The sequence below is a fragment of the Manis javanica genome, chromosome 3 (genome assembly GCF_040802235.1).
Source record: "Manis javanica isolate MJ-LG chromosome 3, MJ_LKY, whole genome shotgun sequence".
NCBI lineage: Eukaryota > Metazoa > Chordata > Mammalia > Pholidota > Manidae > Manis > Manis javanica.
Window position 1 is genome coordinate 210806233 of NC_133158.1, and position 21530 is coordinate 210827762.

Here is a 21530-nt window from a genome sequence, read left to right on the forward strand (position 1 = left end):
TAAGAGAGTTCATTACATTCAGATGGGGGCAGTGATGGGGAAGGTGTCAGGGAAATTCCAAACATAGTTTGACCCACGGCACCAACATCAGTTTACATGAGCAGCCCCCCAGGGACAGAGCTCTGAAGGTAACATTCACAAACAGAGCTCTGAAGATAACATTCACAAACACGCTCCCATTTATTGGTTAAAAATTCAGTCTCAGTACTTGAGGGTCAGACAGTTTGAGAACAGTTTGCCAGGTTGCAGCTCTCCCAGCCGTGGGGCCCCCAACCCGCAGCTGGGTCAGAAACGGCTGAGTCACTTTCAGTGACTGTGCGTCCTGACCGTGCCCGGAGGCAGCCCCAGTGAGAGGCTCCTCTGAGCAGAGGGCAAAAGCACGAATTATATAAGAAGAACAAGCCTGGAAGTTGTGGGGGCACAAAAACAGAGGGCAGGAAGGGGGAAACACCTTATAGGATACCATGCGCTACTTGGTACTGCCAAGCGCTTTTCACATATTAAACTCATTTACACTACCAGCCCGGTGGGGCAGGTACTGCTATTCCATTTTTAGAGGGACAGAGGCATGCACTAACTTGTCCCTGAAGCAGCCTGCAAGTGGCAGGGCAGATTCCACCCTAGGCAGTCGGGCTCTAGGGTTTGTGCCTAACCACCCTTCTGCTGCTTCTCACGAAGAAGAGTGTTTTTTAGTTGCCCATAAATTCACCAACATTCTTAGGGATGTAATCTTAAAATAGCCAGAAATGTGCTCAAAGTGTTATGTCTAGGAATCTTGGTTGCAGAGATGTGTGTATCCACAAGACATGCAGTGGGTTGGAGAGACCTGGTGATGTCCCACTTTACTTGGGACAAAGAGCTTGCACTGTTGGTGCACCTTACCCATCAGGGCCCTGAGGACAGGGACCCAGGTGCAGCCCAGGATATGGGTGGAGCCTCTCTTACCATTGAGAGCTGATGACCCAGACACGGAGGAGTCTCACTTTCTGCACAAGAGGCTCCTGAGCAGGCATAGACTGTTAAACCGTAAAATTGCAGGAGGAATGAAGCTTTTCCTTTTAAACTCAGGAGCTTCTTTTCTGGCTTACTTCCCTTGTAAGAAAACCCGTCTGTATTGTTGCATGTAGCAGTAGTTCATTCTTTCTTTCCTTCTTTTTCCTGTGTATGATATCCATTATATGCCTATATTACCGTTTCTTTACGCATTCTCCCATTGATGGGCATTTGGGTTGTTTCTAGTCTTTATCTCTTACGAATGGAGCTGCCCCAACAGGCAAGAGAATGCTTGATAGCAAAGTACAGGAATTACCTGGAGACCAGGTTCCCTAGTGGGGGATAGAACTTTGGGCAGCTTGTAGCTCAGAGGATAGTTGCTTGTCACCTAAGATCAGAATGGTCCAAAAATGGTTTGCTTGCGTTCAACAAAGAAGACATTTGTAGCAGGCACCGCCCTCCCCATGGTATCATGAATACATGATTGCATTGAAGGAGAGTAGAATAGACTCTCAAGTAGCGGCATCTATGGATGGAAGCCAATGAGGCACATCAGAACACATCTGCTGTGCTCAAATGCTTCCTGTTTCTTTGAATGATTTCATCTGATTATCCCAGGAACTCTTCAGGGTGAAGTGAGGATCATCCCCCATTTCTATATGGAGAAGGTCACAATGCTGGGCTCTTGGACACAACATCCACAACTGTCTTCTACCTCCAGAGCATCTGTGTTTGCAGGGAGGCCTCCCATACCTTCAGTTATTCATTCAACAAACATCTGGTGTGTACCTTCATACAATATATTCTGGATGTTTCTACAAACATGAATGAAACCCAGCCCCCATTGTTGAGGCTCTTCGGCCTAGGAGGAGAAAAGGTATGAGAAGAGAGGATCGCAGCCCGGCACTCCCAAGGGGCTCCTCGTAGCTTCAGAGATGTGCTTCCATTGCTGGAATCTCAAACCTTCATCCTCATGCCTGACTTTGCTTTTTCTCCCCCAACCAACAAGAATCCTTCCTAAAAACTCTAACAAGTTTAACATATCTAAGGAAAAATGGGCAAATCATAATGTCCAACTTGTACATTCTTCACAAACTGAACAGACCTGTGAAACCAAAACCTGGGTCCAGAGCAGAACATTCCAAGCACCTCAGAACCTCAGAAGCCCCCATCTTGTTCCCTTTCTGGTCACTGATGCCCCACAACCCAGATAACCACTGTTCCGTATTCCATCACCAGGGATGATTTTGCCCAATCTAGACCTTCATATAAATGGAATCCACATCAACTTTGTGAGATTATTCACTTTTATTGTGGTTATTAGTGGTTCATTCACTCCCACTGCTGTAGGTATTCCATTGCATAAATGTACCACAATGTATTTGTCCTTTCTACTGTTGAGGCCACTGGGTACTTTCTAGTTTGGGGCTATTATAAAGAGCGCTGCTATGAACATTCTTGTGCATGTCTTCTGTGAACACAGGGGTGCATTTTTCTAGGGCATATACCTCAGAAGGGCATTGAGGGGTCAGAGGGTTACATGGTGTTCAGCTTCAGCAGATATTGCCCAGGAATTTTCTGGAGTGGTTGCATCAGTTTACCCTCCCACCAGCAGAGCAGGAGAGCTGTCCCGGTTGCTCCTCATCCTCGCCGGGGTTAGTAATTTTATCCTGCCCAGTTTATCTATTCTGGTGGGTTTGTAGAGTCATCACAAATTTGTATTTCCCAGATGACTAATGAAGTCGAGCCCTGTAACTACGCTTATCTGGTCTGTTTTTCTTTTTCTTGCCTGAGCTCTGTAATGCCGGCTCTCTGTGCATTTCCGTTTATACCAGCAGGTCCTGCCTGACGGACTTCTATGGACAGTTCCATTGGCCTGGAATGGTTCCCCCAGATGTTCGCAAGGCTTTGCCTCCTTCTAGCCGCTTCTCAGATGTCCCTTTCTCAGTGGGGCTCACCCTGGAGATCCTGTTGAAAATTGCTGCCCACCCCAGAGCTCTCCTGACCCTTCTTCCTGCCTCACCTTTTCTTTTTGTTCCCATTGCCCCGATTGGCCTAACTTACTACGTAATTCACTACGCTTGCAGCGATAGCTAGTGCATTGTTTCTGGTCTTAGAACATCAGCTCCAGGAAGGCAGACCCTCTATGCATCCCAAATGCCTCGAGCACATAGAGAGGGCTCGATAAAAATCTGTGTGTAACAATCTGGAAAATGCGCGTTCTAGGCACGGGGAACAAGTAGATTCAAAACGCCAGTATGGAAACAAAGCGGACGCGCTGGAGGCTTGTGCCCCTGGAGCGCAGAGAACGCAGGGCACTGGGAGATGAAGGCAGGGGCGGGGAGGAGCCGGACTTTATTCTGAGCCCTGTAGAAAGCCCGGTTCAATGCTCTTATATGTCTGCCTCCTCTCTCAGGGAGCATAAAGATGCCATATTGTAAATGTGGAAAGACTTTTACATATCTTCACTTTAATTTGCTATTTCTTTAAGATTTAAAAATTTTTTAAATTATGCTGAAATACGTAACATAAAATAGACCATCTTAATCATTTCTAAGTGTGTAGTTCACTAGCGTTGAGTATACTCACGTCATTATATAACCCATCTCCAGAATTCTTTTCGTCTTTCAAAACTGAAACTGCATCCGCATTAAACACTAACGCCCCATTCCCCATCCCCCAGCCTCTGGAAAACCCCATCCTACTTTCTTTTTCTATTAATTTGACTATTCAGATAACTGGTAGAAAGTACTTACTGTCCACACTGGCTGCCACCGGCACTGGCTCACCCTCTCCATCCTGTCTTCCTCCCCCTTGACCCCCCACACCCCGTGTCTCTGGGAGCTTAGGCCACTCCCTTCTCTCCCCCCGCCCCCACCCCTGCCGCCTGAGACCTTGCCCACTGCCCGCCCGCCACCGCTTCCTTCTCCAGCTTTTCAGGGGCCTGAACGAAGTGCTCTAAGGTGCCCTGAGCCCACCGAGGTCGGCTGCTGGGTTACACTCTAGTGCGTGCCGTCTCTGCCACCCAGGCCAGTGATGGGCCCAAAGCAGGGGCAGGCTCACGCTTACTGGTCGGTGATGTGTACAGTAAGCCTCAGAGACGCCTTGTGAAGGGAAGACCAGATTCCAAGCAGAACACCCAGCCTTGACTCCCAACTCCACCTTTCCAAGAGCTGTGGGTATGGGCAAGTCACCGAACCTCTTTGAATTCTCATTTCCTCATCTGTAAAACTGGGGTACTACTTTGTGGCCTTCCCATCTCAAGGACTAGTACAAGGCAGCAGGATATTGAAAACTCAAAGCACTTCACAAAACGTAGGCACTGTTATTATTTTTCAGAGTTGACAGCCCCTGAGAGATGGAGTATTAATTGCATGTGGCTCTTTCTCTAGTGTCCAGCTGCTGACAGCTGGTGCTGCGTCCAGGACGGTGGGAGCAGGAGCCTCCGCCCTGTGGAATCCCCTGCTCCTCCTGTGTCATGGAATCCACCCAACCATCTGCTTCGACTCCATGTGCTCAACTCATTTTCATGCATTTCCCAGAAGGTGTGGGGATAATGGATTGCACGAGACAGCTCAGGTTTTCTGATACTGGTCCAGGGTTGTAGGCAGTGAAGGCATTGTGACCTGTCCCTGTCATGTGCATGGGCCAGAGACCCAAGGGCAGGACGTGCCTGGACCTCCTTCTCTTGTTAAATTCAATGGCCCACGGTACCCAGACTGGGTCATATAGTGAGGGACTCCAAGGGAACACGTCTCGGAGCTGAGATGATGTAAATTTTGTTTGGGAATTGGGTGATGAAGTAATTTTAATGTGAGCAATTTGTAATTGGTAGCCAAACATGTTCATTCAAGTGAATCATAAGAAACTTCTCAGAACAGGGTGAGAATTTGGGCCAAAACTCAGAAGCGGGATAAATGCAAAACAGACCGCAATGTTGGGAAAACTCATCTGCCCACATACAAGATATAGGATCACAGGCTTCTCAGGGGTACATAAGAGAGAACCTAAGATTTTACATGACTTTGAGGTTGACGTAAGTCAGGAAGAGGTGAGAGAAATAGCTATTATAAAACTTAGGCTGCATTAACAGACGCATGGTGAGCAGAAAAATAGAAGTGACAGGTCTGTAGTCGGCATGAATGAGCTCACCCCTGGTAAAGCATATGCAGTTCTGGGTGCCTCCGACTGGAAGATTAAGTCACAGCTTAGAGGGCCCCATGGGGGGTGAGGAGGGTTGCAAAGGATCCAGAAACCAACAGGAAAGAGCGGTGGTTAGCTCAGGGCAGAAACCACTTATGGGGACATGATTTCTGTTTGCAGACATATCAAGGGCTGTCATGGGAAGTGGTGTTAGGTTTCTATTTTTTATTTTTTTTAACTATTCTAAAAACAGAGGCAGATTCCCACTCAACATACAGAAGCTCTTATTCACAACTGAGCTATCTGGATCTAGGTGTCCTGGCTGATGACTGAAAATTCCCCCACATTAACACTGTTTCATCAGAACCTGAAGAATCTGTGCCAAACAGAAATTCCATAAAGGGGTCCCCTACATCAGGTGGCCTGTTGGACCGAGTGACCTCTGGTACCTCTCCCAAGTCGAAGAAAGCCTTTATACAAAAATTTCTCCACCTTGATAAAAAGTAACTTAGATTAGTAACAATGTTTTCTTTCTTTTTCCTCCTTTCCGAAGCATGATACACGCCATGGCTAGTGGAAAACAGGGGTTTTCATTTCGCACTATAGAGCTGTATCAAAGATATGCACACATTTTAATAATCTTTTAAAAGAATCTAAAAAGTAACTGATTTTGCTGCTTTATTGCTTTGGCTGCAGGGGAGAAAGAACATTCCATGCATGTGTTTTTTATGAAGAACTAAGAATAGGAAACATTATTTTAATAAATTTAATAAGTAATAATAATAAAGATAGTTCAGCAGTATATTATGCCAGAAAGAAAGAAAAAGGAAAAAAGACAAAGAGAAATTTAGAAATAATGATGGAGTGAAAGAGAGGAAAACAAGGCCAATAAATGGAAACCGAGAGGAAGAATCAGAGTGAAGAAATCTGAGAGAACATGAAGTGATACAATGTTTTCTTTCTTTTTCCTCCTTTCCGAAGCATGATACACGCCATGGCTAGTGGAAAACAGGGGTTTTCATTTCGCACTATAGAGCTGTATCAAAGATATGCACACATTTTAATAATCTTTTAAAAGAATCAAACAGCTCCAGCTGTATTATAAAAGCAATAGCTCCCTAACCTTTCAGACCCATATCCTAATCTCACAGACACCCATCTTCTACCCTTACTTTTTATATGTATTTCCACATTTCTAACAGTTATACTTCTATCTCGGGCTCTTTAAATGGATGATCCGTTACCACTGTGGAAAAAAGAATCAGCTATCTTGACTCTATCCCACTGCACACACACTCCTTTCCTGCTTCTCCTCGTACAGCTGTATCATACTTCTGTTTAGATCATTTTCCAGTTTCTCATCCCAGTGTCCCCAAATGAAGGCAGTTTCTGAGACTCGGAGACGTAGCAAGGGCTCTCCTGTTGGGGGAAGAACTCGAATCCCTTCTACTTCCTTCTACCACTTTTTTATAATAAAATAGAAGAAGTTCTAGAACCACATTTGTCCTACCATAGAGCAATGATTTTTAAAAATACTCAGTATGCCTGATTAAATTGGTGTGTCAAGTGTGACCCACTTGGGCAAAGGAATTGTAAAAAGTTCCCCAGATGGTTCAAAAGTGCAACCGAGGTTGAGAATTATGCCCTGAAGTATACCCAGAGTAAATAAATGCCATTATCAAAATTATAAAAACTGAACAGCCTCAGTACAATGTAAAGAAATAGATGCCTAAATACAATAATTATTTGTTATCGAGTACTGCTACCACCCAATCTGGGCTTGAGTAGGAATTCTCAAACAGAGCTGGTTCCAGAGTTTCAACAATTACACCAGGCTTTTTAAAATGTCTTTCTACTACAGTTTTTGATTTCTGAGAGAGAGAGAGAGGAATTAACTGCCTTGGGCTTTGTCTCCCAGGCAATAGTCACCAACTTCCTTCCCACCGGCTCTATACGTTTTCTTATCTCCTAGCTTGAAGCAAAATCTGCCTTTTCCCCTAGGTGATGCCAAAAGAGGAAGATCATGGTCCTATAACTTGTCCCCTTCCCAGCAGCAAGAGCCCGCTTGTTTCTTCCTGGGAGAAAAATAAATGAAAGAACTTTCATATAGACTATGCAGTGCAATTTTTAAATAGAGATTTCAAGTGGTTTTATTGCAGAGGGAGCTAGAACACAGTCTTGTTTAGATTTTATGGATCATTATCAATTTTCTCTTGGTCCCTAATCAGATTAAACTCTGTGGCAGAGAGAAGGGAGGATATACCGCCTTCTGACGTGGTATTTAAATAGAAGAAAGTCATCCAGCACGAATTCATACTACTTAGGGGAATTCAGTTGGAATGCAGAAGAACGCAAAAGAAATATTATTGTTGAATGTCAGTGAACAAGTATTTTCAGAATCTCCAAAGCCTGATATTACAAAATCAGCTATTGGTAAAAGATACATTCAGAGTATGAGATAGAAATGTATGTACAGTAAGAGAATATGAAAAGAATTCACTAATATGGTTTCAGATTCCACACTGCAACCAATCTTTAAGGAACTACCACCTGTCAAGGCTGTCGTACCAAAGAATACCCGTAAACTACCTGAAAAGGCTATTAAAATACTCTTCCGTATTCCAACTCTGTATCTGTGTGAGGCTGTATTTCTTCATATACACCAACCAAAAAGATACTGTAACAGACTGAATACAGAAACAAAGAATTCAGTTATCTTATATTAAAGAGATTTGCAAAAGTATAAAATAATGTCATTCTCACTAAACTTTTTTGAAAGTTTTTTTTTATAAAAACATATTTATATTAACACGTAATGGGTTTATTTTATATGAGTTAGTAAATAATTATTTACAATTTTTCTCAGTTTTAATTTTTAATACAGTGTCAATACATACAACCCACAAAAATAAAAGTTCTTTAGGGCCCTCACTAATTTTTAAGAGGGTAGAGTCCTGACATCAAAAGGGTTAAGATCTTAACTAACACTCCTGAGAAGTAGAAAGCCGGGTCTTGTCGGTCCAGCTCTCAAACCTAAGTCGCTTCCATGATGCATTACCTCCTCACCCCAAATCTTACCAGTATTAAAATGGGAAATAGAATTGGGTCCCTAAAGCTTTATTTTGCAATGGTCTTTCTCCAAAAATATTTGTTTTTCAATGTTAAGATATTTTCCTTTGGTGAAGCATGGGTTTCTTGCCCCTAAACTTTAGAAATTCCATTAGGGATTCAAGATGACTCTCTTGGGCTATAGAATTAAAAATAGAATGATGTTGTTCAGCAATCAGGTTATGCCAGAAGTAACAACATGTTGAGTTTTATATTGCGTATAAAGCCCAAACACTTGGGAGATACTCTTTATTCGGTTTTTAAAAACCGAAGTCATTATGACTATTTGGTCCAGGCTTGTGTTTCATCTACTGGGTGCTAAGCCCCAAGAATTAAATTTACGTCTTGTGGGGGCCAACTTTGCTGGGGGACATCCGCAGAAGGAAGTCTTGCATGCCTCGCCGCAGCACTGCGTTTTCAGCGACCTCCCTCAGGCTTCTGTGCAGCCTCTCCATCTCCCTGTATTCGCTTTTGACATCTACAGAAGAGCAGAAAGCATGTGCATCGGGAGTTAGTGTCCTTTTCAGAAATAGCCCCCTAAAACAAATGCCTGAGATTCCTGTTATGGCCTGGGTGAGATCTGGAATGGAGCTTAGCGATCAGACAGTCCGAGTGATTGGCTTCATCAATGACCTGGCATTCTTGCTCTACTTCAAGGTTTCTCTCAGTCCAGGGTCGCCCTCAGAAGCAGCACACACCTACCCATAAAAACGGTCTAGGGAGTCACTGGGTCTTTACTGAGGCCTCACAGGAACTCATGGAAGGAGACACGATGCACACCACACGTAAATCTGCCCTTAGTCCTCCCCAGGCACCCCTCTCCTTCCCCAAGTCCCTCTCCTTCCGGAAGTCCCAGGCTAGGTTGAGTTTGCTCTGTTTTGGCGACCTAGGTTTTCATCCCATGATCTGCAATCATAGTACAGCCTGTGATGTTTAGTTTCATGTGTCGACTTGTCTGGGCTATATATTCTGGGTGTTTCTATGAGTTTACTTTTAGATGAGATTTACATTTAAATAAGTAGACCTTGAGTAAGCAGGTGGCTCCCTGCAGTGTGGGTGGGCCTTGTCTAACCAGCTGAAGGTCTGACTAGAACACAGGCTGGCCTCTCCGGAACAAGTGGCGATTCCGCAGCAGACCGACTGCCTTCAGGCTTCATCTGCACACCGGCTCTTCCTCGTCCTGCGGTGGACTGCTCGTGGCCTCAAACTGCAGCTCTTCGCGGACTCTGCAGCCTACTGGCCTCCCGCATCAGACTTGGACTCACCAAACCTCCACAGTCACATGAACCAATTCCTTAAAATGTATTCCTCTCTCTATATATATATATACACATATATTATTGTTTTTGTTTCTCTGGAGAACTCCACCAAATACAGTCCTCTTTGGAAAGACACTTCAGACTGGCTTTGGGGTCGGCTCTGGCAGCCTCCTGATTGCCTCTGATCCTCCGTGGCTCTACACACCGCATACAGTCACCCAGACTCCCCCACCCGAGCCTGACCAGCCGTGGGACTCATGACCAGGAAGGGAGTCGGAACCCTGAGTCTGGGAGGTCTCCCTTGTCTTCGGGTCTCTGAAACCCTACCTATCTGGCTGTGCTCCCGGACCAGCTGCTGTGAAGCTTCCAGTGTCCCTGAATAACCACTGTCTTCTGAGCTGCAAGAACAGCCATCTGGTGCCCTCTATGTCCCTTCCCTCAGGTTTTTGTTTAAATATCGCATTCCCAGGCAGCGGCCCTGACCCCCTCATTCCTTTCCCCACACCTCCGTCTCCCCTTTCCCAGCTCATTTTTCTCCATAGCATTTATCACCCTTCGGGGGGGCGACATAGACTCTGCCTATTGCCTGCTTCCTACCCCGTGGGCTGTGAGCTCCATGAAGCAGAGAGTACCCTCAGCACCTAGAAGGCCACCCGCACCTGGGAGGTGATTATGATTACATGTTGGGGGAAGGTGTCCCACCCACTACTGTGACTGACATCCTTAGGTATCTGGTCTTAGCAGCCAGGCAGGACTCCGAGCTGGGACTGTGCAGTCCTCAGCGGCCCCCAGCACAGCAGTCCCTATGTAAGTGTACATTTGCTGCTGATGGGAGGAAAAGGAAACAGTCTTAAATTACAGTAGGAACAATTTACATCAAACTCAGGGAGTGTCTTCTGTGTACGAGGACAGCTGGGAGACTGGGGTGAAGAGGAGCTCTCTAAAGGAGCCCCAGTTGGCTGAGTGTGATCTTAAACAGGTTCCCAGGAAGGCCCAGACGGAAGGCGGGAGAGGACTGAGGGGAGGTTTATTGTGCTCCCCAGAGGGCGGGTAGGCATCACGCTCATCTCCATTCCTGGCCCTGGAAATTTCTCCTAACTTTATTTCGTTAAATCCAGCAAAGAGCAGCCGCAGCTAGGGGCGTGAGCACCTTCACCCTTTACACACAGGCTCTATGTACTTACCTGCCAGCTCCTTGTAGAGACCATCCCCCTGGGACGAGGCCAGGGTCAGCATGGTGGCGATACTGCCCTGCACCTTCTCCGTGATTCCATTCTGCACAGCAAAGGATGGTCATTCTGTCAGGACGGTGTAGCCCAAGGGGAAGAGGGTCTTACCAAAGGGACCCCACCCAACCCCCACCCAGAGAGCGGGACAGACTGGGGTTGCCAATCAAGTTCAGGCCCAAAGGTGGGTGACTTTGGAGTAGCCTGAGTGGCTCAGGAGGCATGCGGGCACTTTGTGTGGGTCCCACCTGTCTCAGGCCCTCCTGTCCTGCCTACAAAGACTCCTGGGGATGGTGCCTTGGTGCTGACTGACTGAATCGGACCTCCCAAGGCTGCCTGGAAGCCTTGGGGAGAGAAGAGCATGGCAGATGGGAAAAGAGAAAAGCTCCGGTCGCTGGCCCTCTGCCCTAGTCGCTGGGTGAATGTTTACTGAGCACCTGCTTTGTGCAACACACCATGCCTGCCGCACCTCATTCTTCTGCCCAGCAGCCTGAGAGGTGCCTTGTTGCGCTCAGTCCTTCCACCAGCTGATGCCATTTTCCCTCTTCTAACCATCTCTTGCCTCCCTTTGAAAAATACGTGGCTCCTTCCTCCAGCCTAGCAGGGCCTCATTTTGAGCATGGATCTCCTGGCTCTTACACGTTTTTCTTCAGCACACCAGGCCGAGACTCCCCAGCTGCAGCTGCGAGCCCGAGCTCGCAGGTGAGGCCCTCTGGGCTTCAGCGCCTCGGAGGTAAGATCAGGGATGGGAAGGCACTGCGCGCGCTCTTTGCCCAGTTTCACCTTCCTACCTACATTTCTGTCATTTAAGATACAGTTTGTAGATACTCATTGTGCTAATTATTTTTTTTTAGTGGAATTGTTTTCTTCAGCCCCTTAAGGGCCAGTTTCTATATATACAATGGTGGCTGGAGGCTGTAGAGTTCGGCCAATGTTCTGCATGTATTTGTAGACTGCGATAATATGTTAAATGCCAAACTAAATTGCTACTGGCAAACGAAGTACCTCTTAGCCTATTCCAAGAGAAACTGCATGCTTTGTGTTGCAGAGAAAGGTATTTTCTAAAACTGCCATGGGGGAGAAGGGAGGGAGATTGAGCAGGAGCCGGTTGGAGATATTTTAGGAACTAGACTGCTTCAGAGGTGGACTGAAATAGCAAGTAGCCAGGCTCCTCAGAAGGTCAGAGGAGTCCAGCTAAGCCTGGACTGAGACAGAAGGAGTTGGAAATTCACATGGCCTGGATGGGGCCAACAGTGGCTTGGACTAAAACAAAGAATTTATATTACTTGGAGAGGGGGCCGGCCAGCTAAGAGATTCAGAGCTGAGACAAGCTGGTCAAGGGTACTTGACAGAAGCACTCGGATTCAGGGAAACTGTTAGGAACTGTTTTCGAAGATAGAATCAAACTTAAATCCATGCCAGGTACCATAACTGCATGACCTATCATAGTTTGTTGGCATTTATCTTTTGGTATTTTATGTAGACAAGACATTTCTCTCACTTAAGAAAATCTGTTTTGAGATGATGCTGTTATTGGAGATGGTAGAGTCCGATTACCAGGTCCCAAATTCCAGCTCTGCAGCTTACTAGCTGCGTGGCCTGCTGCTACACCTCTCTCTGCCTTGATTTTCTTATCCATAAAATGAGAACAGTAATAGTACTTGCTTCACAGACTTTCTGGGGATTAAATGAGCTAATGTGTAAAGAGCTTAGGATCACATGTAGACATTACATTTGTTCTATGGGTGACCCTTCAGAGAGGGGAGATGCAGGAAAGAGCTGAAGGAGCTGCATTTCTGAAGTCATGGCCCCAGAGAGGGGTGAACACCAGCATGCGGTGGCAGTGAAGGAAGGATGCCAAGTGCCAGCTGGCCTCCTCTCCCGGCATCGTGGGCATTGGCTGGGCCCACTTTGCAGAAGGCATCGGCTCTACTGGGGCCCAAATGACTGCACCTCTTTGGTCTTCTGCACCTGCTCCCCCTGCTCCCCAGGAGTCTCCCTGGGACTGGTGTTCAGACTGTGGCTGTGGGGTACCTTCAGTTGCTGAAATTGGTGCTGCATCCTTTCCTGAGCCCTTTCAAACATGCCCTCGGCCACCTGCTGGTCCACCCCTCTTCGGATGACAGCTTTCATTCTCTCACAGGCTTTTCTGCCAGTGATCTGAGCTGCCTCTGCAAAAATGAGAGCCACGGTCACACCACCGCAGGGACCTGCTTAGATCTTTGGCATCAGAAGGACAAGCAAGCAAGCAAAATATGCATCTGTACACACACATACACACACATACACACACATACATACACATACATACACACATGCTTATGTATATTCATATATGTAACGCCATTTCCACATGATGGAAATAGTCTAATAATAACATGATACAAAAAGCTAACACTGTCAATATTTACATAACTATCATTCAGAAAATCTACGGAGTGAATTAAGCAGAAGCTTACAAAATTCCAACCCACTCCCAGGAAAAACAATGGGGCCGCCAAAGCAAAGAGGAGTTGGAAAGTGAGTTTATAAATACTTGAAGAAAATAAGAATGAGAATTGGTTAATGGATTGTAGAGTTTAATTAGCTGAGATGCAGCATGGAGAGGAGAAGCAAGGTGTCCAGATAAAGGAGGGACAGAAAGAACTGGAAACAGATGAAAATGGCTCATGATTGCCTCTCCCACAGCCTTGCAGTTATTCGGCCTTCATCTGTGGGGTGAGACACAGGCAGGAGGACAGCCCCTTTGCAGGGAGCAGCAGGGAAGCGCGCCAGAGTCGCTGACAGGGCCCGAGGGGTGGGGAGGCTGCCCTTGGGAGCCCCCACCTTCGTAGCAGAGCTTCAGGTCATTCTGAACAGAGGTGGTGAGAGACTCATACAGCCCCCTCTTCTTCCTGAGGATGTACTCCTCCAGGCCTCCCAGGATGGCGCTTATCTGAGAATCCACAAGAACACAAGGCCATTTGTGACCACGCCTTCCACGAAGCACCCGGGGTTCCCGTAGGTGGCCGCCCTCTCCCTCTGCTTTATATGATGGTTGGCTGTTTACATGTCATTTCCACACCTAGGCTGGGAACCTCTCACTGGCAGGAATTTTGTCCTAAGCACTTTTTTACCCCAAAGTGCTTCCCACAGTGCCTGGCACTTAGAAACACCTCGAGAAACATTGCCGAGTTGAACTGAGGCACGTACAAGGTGTTGGAACAGGCCCCCTTCGAAGAGGAGCAGGGGAGGCACAGGGTATTTCTCTAGAGTTGCCACGTGACCTGGCTGGGCCTGAGCTACGGACTGAATATTGTGTGTTCCCCCAACTCAGATGCTGACGTCCTCACATATACACCTCCAGGTGTTAGGAGGGGAGGCCTCTGGGAGATAGTTAGGTCTCGAGGAAGGAGTTTTCAGGCTGGACTCGTCCCCTTGCAGAAGGGACCCTAGAGGGGACCTGTGCCCCTTCCACTGTGTGAGGACACAGTGAAAAGACAGCATCTGTCAAACAGGAAGCTGTGAACCAGGCTCTCACCAGACGCCATCGCTGCCTGTGTCTTGACCTTGGACTTCCAGCCTGCAGAGTTGTGATACTAAGTTTCTGTTGTTTATAAGGCGCCTCCCAACCCCTCAGTTTATGGTGTTTTGTTATAGCAGCCTGACTAGGCCTACAAGATAACATGAAAGAGTCCTGAGTACTTAAAACTAAAAACTGATATGCAAAAAAATGAGCTTTTTTAAGCATCACCTCTTTAGAACATACTTTGTAATATTGGCAAACATGATGGCGAGCTTAGAAATGCTACAGGTGGGTTCAAACGTTTGTGCATCTGAGGACTCAAGATTCTTCCCGGGAACCGAGTCTACTTAGCAGACCCACCGTTAGCTCTCGGTTGCCTCACAGTGGAAGGAGCCAGGCTTGCCCATGTGTCCGGAGCCGTCTCAGGACCTCCTCTCGCCTACCTATGTCTTATATCTCACCGTGCCTGCTATGAGATTCGCCCAGGCCCTGGGAACTCCAGGGCAGCAGGCGGGGACGGACCGGCAACCTCCAAAGTCCTATGGGGAAGGGGGCCCGTACCCAAGCCCACCACCCTTTCCACCTCATGACCATTTTACCTCCTGGATCAGGAAACTTTTATTGTAGCTGTCATATTTCCAGCCATTTCTTATGCCAATTTCGGCCAGTTTCTCCTGCAGCGAGTGCTTAAAAGCATCTATGTGAGGCATCAATGCTGAATCAGTGGGCTTTCCAGCCCTACAGGAGAAAGCAACACAAAATGTTAGGAGACAAAGGGGGCTGTTGTGGGGCTAAACCAAACAGAAAACTCGCTGGTATCCCTTCATTCATTTTTAAGAGAAGGGGGATGAGATCTAAGTTATCAAATCCTATGAAGGGCCCCAGGCACTGTGCCATGCCAAGGCCTTGACAAAAAAACCTATGAAATCAGGTGAACAAGACCCATTTTAAGGACAAGGAAACAGGTTCAGAAGATTGCTGAAGTGTTCAAAGCTGCACAACTAGTAAGTGGTAGGACCAGGCTTTGGACACTGATCTATTTAACCTCAAAACTCAGTCCTCCCACTGCCAAGGTGTTTCTACTTGAAAGGCTGAGACTTGAATTGCATCTTAAAGAGCAGGTAAGATTTAGGGAAGTGGAGAGGAGGAGTTATTCCCCATGGAGACAACACTGCATGATCCCCGAATCTCAGTTGTTCATTCACATGTGAAAGGACAGAAGCCAGTTCAGAGGGTTATTGGGAGGATTTGCTGAGATAACGCATGTGGGGGGCTGAGCGCAGTTCCCAGAACATCCCAGTTGCCGTGTGCCACTCTCCAGGCTGGCTCACATGCAGAGCTGACGCTGGGCACCAGCGCAGAGAAGGGAAGGGCCAGGTGCAGGCAGATGAGATGTCTGGGATGCCATTCTAAGGCATCTGGAGTCCACCCTGCAGGCTTGTAAATGGGGTGGGGCGGCACAAGTCCAAGGTGGGGATGGGAAAGGGGGTCACTGAGGAAGGATGAGCGAAGGCAGAATGGCCAAGCAGCAGCAGGTGGAGGAGCAGTGAGATGCCAGAGGCCAAGGAGGGAGCCTGTGGCCTCAGGAGGCTGTGTTCCTGTGGATGGAGAAGAGGACTGCAGGTCAAAGAAGGAGGGCAGGAGGGGCGCCATGAAGGTCACACAGCTAGTGAGTGCGTGAGCACGCAGCACGTCAAACACAGAGTCGCCAGTGAGCCATGTTTCCTTTCCACACCCAGGAAAATTTAGGAAGGCTCTGTGTTTGCTTAGCTCCACACTGTCCAACCAAAATACCCTGTCCTGGGCTCAGATCTGCAAGAAAATGTACTGCCTGCTGCATGTATGAGGTATCTGAAAAATAAGGGGCATGATAATATTAGACTGCGAGCAACATCCCCAGCTGAGCTCCAGGTCCCCATGGGAAATTTCAAAGTAACCAAACCAAGAAGGCTTTTGTGTTTTGCCAAAGACGAAGCTTTCCTCCTCAAACTGCAAGCTACTCTTCATGCTTCCGGATTCAAAGTACAGATTCTTAAAGAGGAGAACCCAGCATTCTCCAGATGTTTGTTCATGAAGGGGCAAGATGAAGGCCACTTTACCTAAAAATGCCACCAAACACGGGATCAATCTGGTCATAGATGGGCTGAGTGATGGCTGCGTTCAGATCTATTCTTGGGAGAGTCCTGGACGCATAGAGGCCGTTTTTCAGGCAAACAGCTTTCAGAGTCTGGTGAAAACCCTGGTTTCCTCTGCTCCTCTAGATAAGTACATAGTAAGTTAGTAGAGGTAGTGACATTAACTGGAACATCACAGGATCACAAGTTCATGACCTTTGGCCAAAGGCTATGACCAAGAATCACAGGGAAGAGTAGAGACAACATCATCCTTCAACATATTACTAATCTAGACATGAAAGCCAGCAGTCCTGCCTCAAGCTGGTGGGGTGCCCCAGTCAGCCTCAGGCTTCCAGAGCGCTGCCCTGCCCTCCCCCAGAGCTCTCACACAGCTCTGGGCTTGCCTCCTCAGGCCCTTGAACCCCCCAGCAGCCTGCTGTGATCAGGTACAACGTCCCGTCCATCTTCATGTCCTCACCATCTCGCATCAACGTAAATAGCTCTTGATAAATGCTTGTTAAATGAACAATTATTAAATGACAATGTGCTATGCCCTTCCTTTGAGTATGTTTCAGATTTTTCAAGCATAGTCCCAATGTTTTTCTCCTTTTTTGTTAAATATCTAGTGAAATATAACATGATTTGTCTTTCTTTGTAATTTTTCCCAGAGAAATAAATTCACAAATCAGAAGGAAAACATATTAGGAGGTTAGAGCTATAAGAGACACTGATGATTTTAGCCAACTGGTGATCTTCAGTAAAGAGAACAAAAACACATTTGCACTGACCAAAATTTCAGCAGAGGTCTTTGTGATCACTAATTAGTGGTATACGTTTGAAGGACTATGTTTCAATGGAATGGCTATGCAAAATGATACAGGTAGCATCATACTATATATATATATGGTACATATATAATATATATATATACTGCCCTTTTCACTTAATATTATAACTGAACATTTCTTCAATTCATTGTAAATACTCTCACTTTTTTCAATGACCACATAATGTAATGTCATATGGATATACTGTAATTTACTTTACCATTCTCTTATTATTAGACATTTAGATTATTCCCCTACAATATGTAATGACATGATGCTAGTTTATAAATGTTTGCCCACATTTCAGACCACAAAGGACAGCTGCTTATCAAACAGTGGCATGTTGTTGTCACAGAGCAAGAAGCCACTGAAGAACAGGTGGGAGAGGGGCACTCCGAGGCAGAAGCTCGAGCAAAGGCCTGGAGATGGCTGATACGGTTCCTTTCTTCCACCAGCACACTGTCTCTAAGCAGTGGCCTCCACCTGGTGTCTTAGGCTTCTCAGCACCCAATAGCTCAGTTTTCATGATCTGGGATCTTTTACCATCATGCAGAAATGGTCTCTCCAGGGTCACTTAGTTATCTATTGCTATGGAACTAGTTACGCAAACTTAGTGGCTTCAAACAGTAATACCATTTATTATCCCTCAACAGTTCTCTGGGTTGGGGAATCGGGCATGGCTTGGTAATTAGGGTGAACTGAAGTCATAAGGATGGGGCCCTGATCCGGTAGGACTGGTGTCCTCGAAGGAAGAGAGGGGCACATTAGGGATGTGCACACAGAGCAGAAATCATGTGCGGACACAGTACGGCTGCAGCATCTGCACACCAAAGAAAGCAGCCCCAGGAGAAACTGCCTTCGTGCACCTTGACCTCAGACATGAAGCCCCCAGGACTGTGAGAAATAAATGTTGGTTGTTGAAGCCCCCCACAGCAGCTCTCGCAAACCATAACAACGGGCCTCTTCTTTTTGCCCCTGAGTCTTAGATGCACACTGCCTTACGCTTACCTTTTCATCCCTCAGAAAACCCCCGTGTAACTAATTAAAAGATGACACTTTGTGCACCAAGTGAGAGGTTGCGAGATAATTTCTTACTGTGTTATCTAACTGATACTTACATCAACCCTGTACTATAAGTAGGGCAGGTATTTAGCATCCTCGTTTTACAGAAGAAAAATCCATAGGCTGAAATGGGTTTAGGACCCTGCCCGGGGCTACACAATGGGTGTTTCATAAGCTGGCACTCTAAACAAGAGCCTCAGACCTTCAATTCCAGCTGTTTCTCCTGCCCCATGTACTCCTTCCTGGGTCCTTGCAGGGCACAGTCGAAGGTTCCCTCTGTGTGCTTCCCTATGTGCAGCATTCATTCCCTCCTAATCTCGTCCAGATCTTTATTTCCTTCCCAAGCATGTGGCACAGTGAAGACCGAGCTGGAGGCTCAGGCAGATGTCCCTGAACGCCACGGGTTTTCCCCGGAAAGGGTCACTCACCACCAGGCAGGCCCCGAGGATCCGCCGGTAGGAGGTCCTGGCCTTTCTGACCCCTTCTTGCAGAGGCTGTGTTATGTGGGCGAAGCACTGCTCAGTGGCTTTCTCCAGCAGCTGTATCTTCTCTTCCACAAATCTCCGCAGGCTACTCATATGCAGGTATTCGTTCTAGGGACAAGGGCCACGAGGAACATGAGGCCACCGCCTCCTGGAAGGCACTTTCTCCAGACCTTACTTCCTTTAAGCTTGCCCCCCACCACAATATTTAGCTTGAGCTAACCACCCAGGGGCGGCTTCTCCCTAGTGCTCCAATAAGGCATCCCTTGGTAGGCAGACCTCCTTAAGCTTTGTGGGATTGGAGAGTAGAACAATTATATGCCTCCTGCAATTTAATTGAAGTGTAATATCCGTCAGGCTGTTCAGGGCAGTAACTATCCAAATAAAAATCCAGTTGTTATTATGATGATTTTTCCAATGACTTCTGATTCAACAAACATCTAATAAACTTTGTGCACAAAGCAACTTTGGAGGATTGTGCTTCTCAAACTTTAATGTGCTTACAAATCACCAGGAGAGTTTGTTCAAATCTGAGGGCCTGGGAATCTACATTTCTAGCAGTCCCCCAGGCGATGCTTGCTGATCCCCTGGCCCTGGACCACACTGAATAACAAAGCCGCAGGACCACAAGAATAAAGACATGGTCCCTTCTCCAAAGGAGAATACGGTCTAATCAGGGAGGAAAATCTCTATTCAAATAACACAACAGAGTGACCATGCGAGGCAGCCCTGACCTCTGGGAACTCATAGTGTTGTTCCCTATGTGAGAACCTTGGGGGGGCCCCGCAGTGCCTGCAGCAGGTGGAAGTGCACTCCTTAGCTCGGCACCGAAAGCTTTTTGCAGCTAGAACTCACCTCTCCAGCACTACCAGCCATCCATTCGCCCAAAACATCTTCCCACGTAGCTGCCCTGAACTTGCTACCATTCCCCAAATGTGTCATCCCTTCTGTGACCCCACACCTTTGCACATGCTATACCCCCTTTGCATCCTTCCAAAGCTCAAAACTCACTTCCCACATGACACTGTCCCCGCCACCCAAAACATTCTGTACATCCCTGTGTCACAGCGTGCTTCCTGCTGTGCTCTGTGTCATTCCACATGTCCTCCCCCGGGACTAGGAACTTGCTGAAGGGACAGACTGTTATTCATGCCTATTTACTCCGAAGCACGGCTCAGAAACAGCTGTGCAGTGTATGAGTGGCACAGAGAAACTGCTAGATAATGGGGACTTTTAAGTTCTATTCCCAGTGTGATGACAGAAATAGCTCTTGAATTGATGTGTGGCTTTATGCAGATGACAGACTCTGGATCTTGAGTGAAGTGAATGGGGCTGAATGGTTCTGAAGACAGCCTCGAACTCCCATACTCTATGAGTCTTAGAGGAGAAGAGGTTTATTTTTAAAACTTTAACCATTTTTACCGAGATTATTCAGCTTGAGGCACACCCTGGGGATTTTCATAGTTGCCATGAGGAAGAAATCTACAAGCCGGACTGTTTTTCTCCGGAGTGCCCTCTATATTCTTTTGCCCTATGGCATCGCTGGTGATCAAAGTGAAGTAAGAAGCCATGAAAAGAAGCTCTACAGGCAAGAGTTTCACAAAGTCTCACTCTGAACAATCCTTGTCGAATAAACAAAAGAATGGTAAGAAAGGACGGGGCTGGAAATAAAAGAACAGCAAGAAAGGGGAAGGCTGGCACCCACCATGAATAAACGAGGAACTCATTCGACACTGAGATGTCATAATCAACTCCTACTGATTCTTGAAAATAATGACTAGATCCCTGTTCACTGAAACTCACTAACTACCCAAACTCTGAAGCTCTCGGTTTGAGTTACAATCTTTAAGAATGATCAGTCATGTACATTTTTAGGTTTGACTTTTTTTCCAGGATGCAGAGGAACTGACAAAACTCTGGCCTCCCAGCTTTTCATGAAAGAACTAAGACTGAGACCAACGTCTGAGGCCAACAAATTTTGAGGAAGGCTGCTGGCAAATCCCTCCAAAAGGAGGTCACAGACGTGCCCAGAAGCCCTTCTATGTTTTCTGTCACTTGGAGTCCGGCTGCAAGGCCAGGTCTGAGCCCCTATCCAGGGTGCATGTCCGCATTAGCAGAGGACAGCATGCAGGACAGGCACTTCTGAGTCTGCAAAATGCCTTGTCCTTGGGTTTGTGAAATGAACCGACCACACACAGTACCACAGCTGATTCATTTTCCATCAGCACGTCCAGAAGCAATCCTTGGCTGGGCAGAGATGCAACTTTTACCCCAAAGAACTTTTTTGGGAAGTGAGGTCAAATCCTTCCCCAATATTTCAGAGGACAAAATTGTCATATGAGAAAATCTCAGATCCCAGGAGGTTTATTTTTCCCCTCACAGACTAGACCAAAACGAGGCACAGGAAATGCAATGAAAAGACAGCAAATCTTGCTCTGTATGTCACCTTTAAAAATTATTTTTTAAGTGCAGACATTGGACCAAACGCACAAGGACCTCTTTGGCAGCATCGCTTACTTCTCCCGCTGGAGTCAGAGGAGTCCAGTATCTGCCTGTCCTCGCCACTGGACAGAGCCTGCCCAGGCTCACTCTTGCACACTCTCAGCGCCCGCCCTTGACCTCTCTCAGAGCCCTACTAGTTTTCTCTCTCTCTCTCCCTTTCCCATCCTGCTTATCAAGAAGCCAGACAAGCTGGCTGTGCAAACCTAGTGGCTGATAGCAAATGCGGAAGTAAATTAGCTCCAGTCAAATGAGAACTCCCAAAGGCCACTTGTTCAGAGCTTGCTAGAGCAGGGGGTCCACTGCCATTGC

General features: G+C 46.8%; 1 protein-coding gene across 3 annotated transcripts in view; it reads right to left on the minus strand.

Moving 5' to 3' along the window:
• Positions 1 to 7265: 7265 nt before the first annotated feature.
• Positions 7266 to 21530, minus strand: part of NUGGC (nuclear GTPase, germinal center associated) — a 47824-nt gene continuing 33559 nt past the window's right edge. For 2 of the 3 annotated variants that reach the window (XM_017650278.3, XM_017650279.3), the window contains exons 13-19: positions 18666 to 18830; positions 16334 to 16491; positions 14834 to 14972; positions 13556 to 13664; positions 12764 to 12900; positions 10688 to 10778; positions 7266 to 8722 (exon numbers count right to left, since the gene is read on the minus strand). In XM_017650278.3, coding sequence (XP_017505767.3) covers positions 8583 to 8722; positions 10688 to 10778; positions 12764 to 12900; positions 13556 to 13664; positions 14834 to 14972; positions 16334 to 16491; positions 18666 to 18830 — 939 coding nt within the window. In that variant the 3' untranslated portion in view covers positions 7266 to 8582. Of the gene's footprint in view, positions 8723 to 10687; positions 10779 to 12763; positions 12901 to 13555; positions 13665 to 14833; positions 14973 to 16333; positions 16492 to 18665; positions 18831 to 21530 lie in introns of those variants that run through there. The other variant, XR_005063013.2, reaches the window with a different exon arrangement.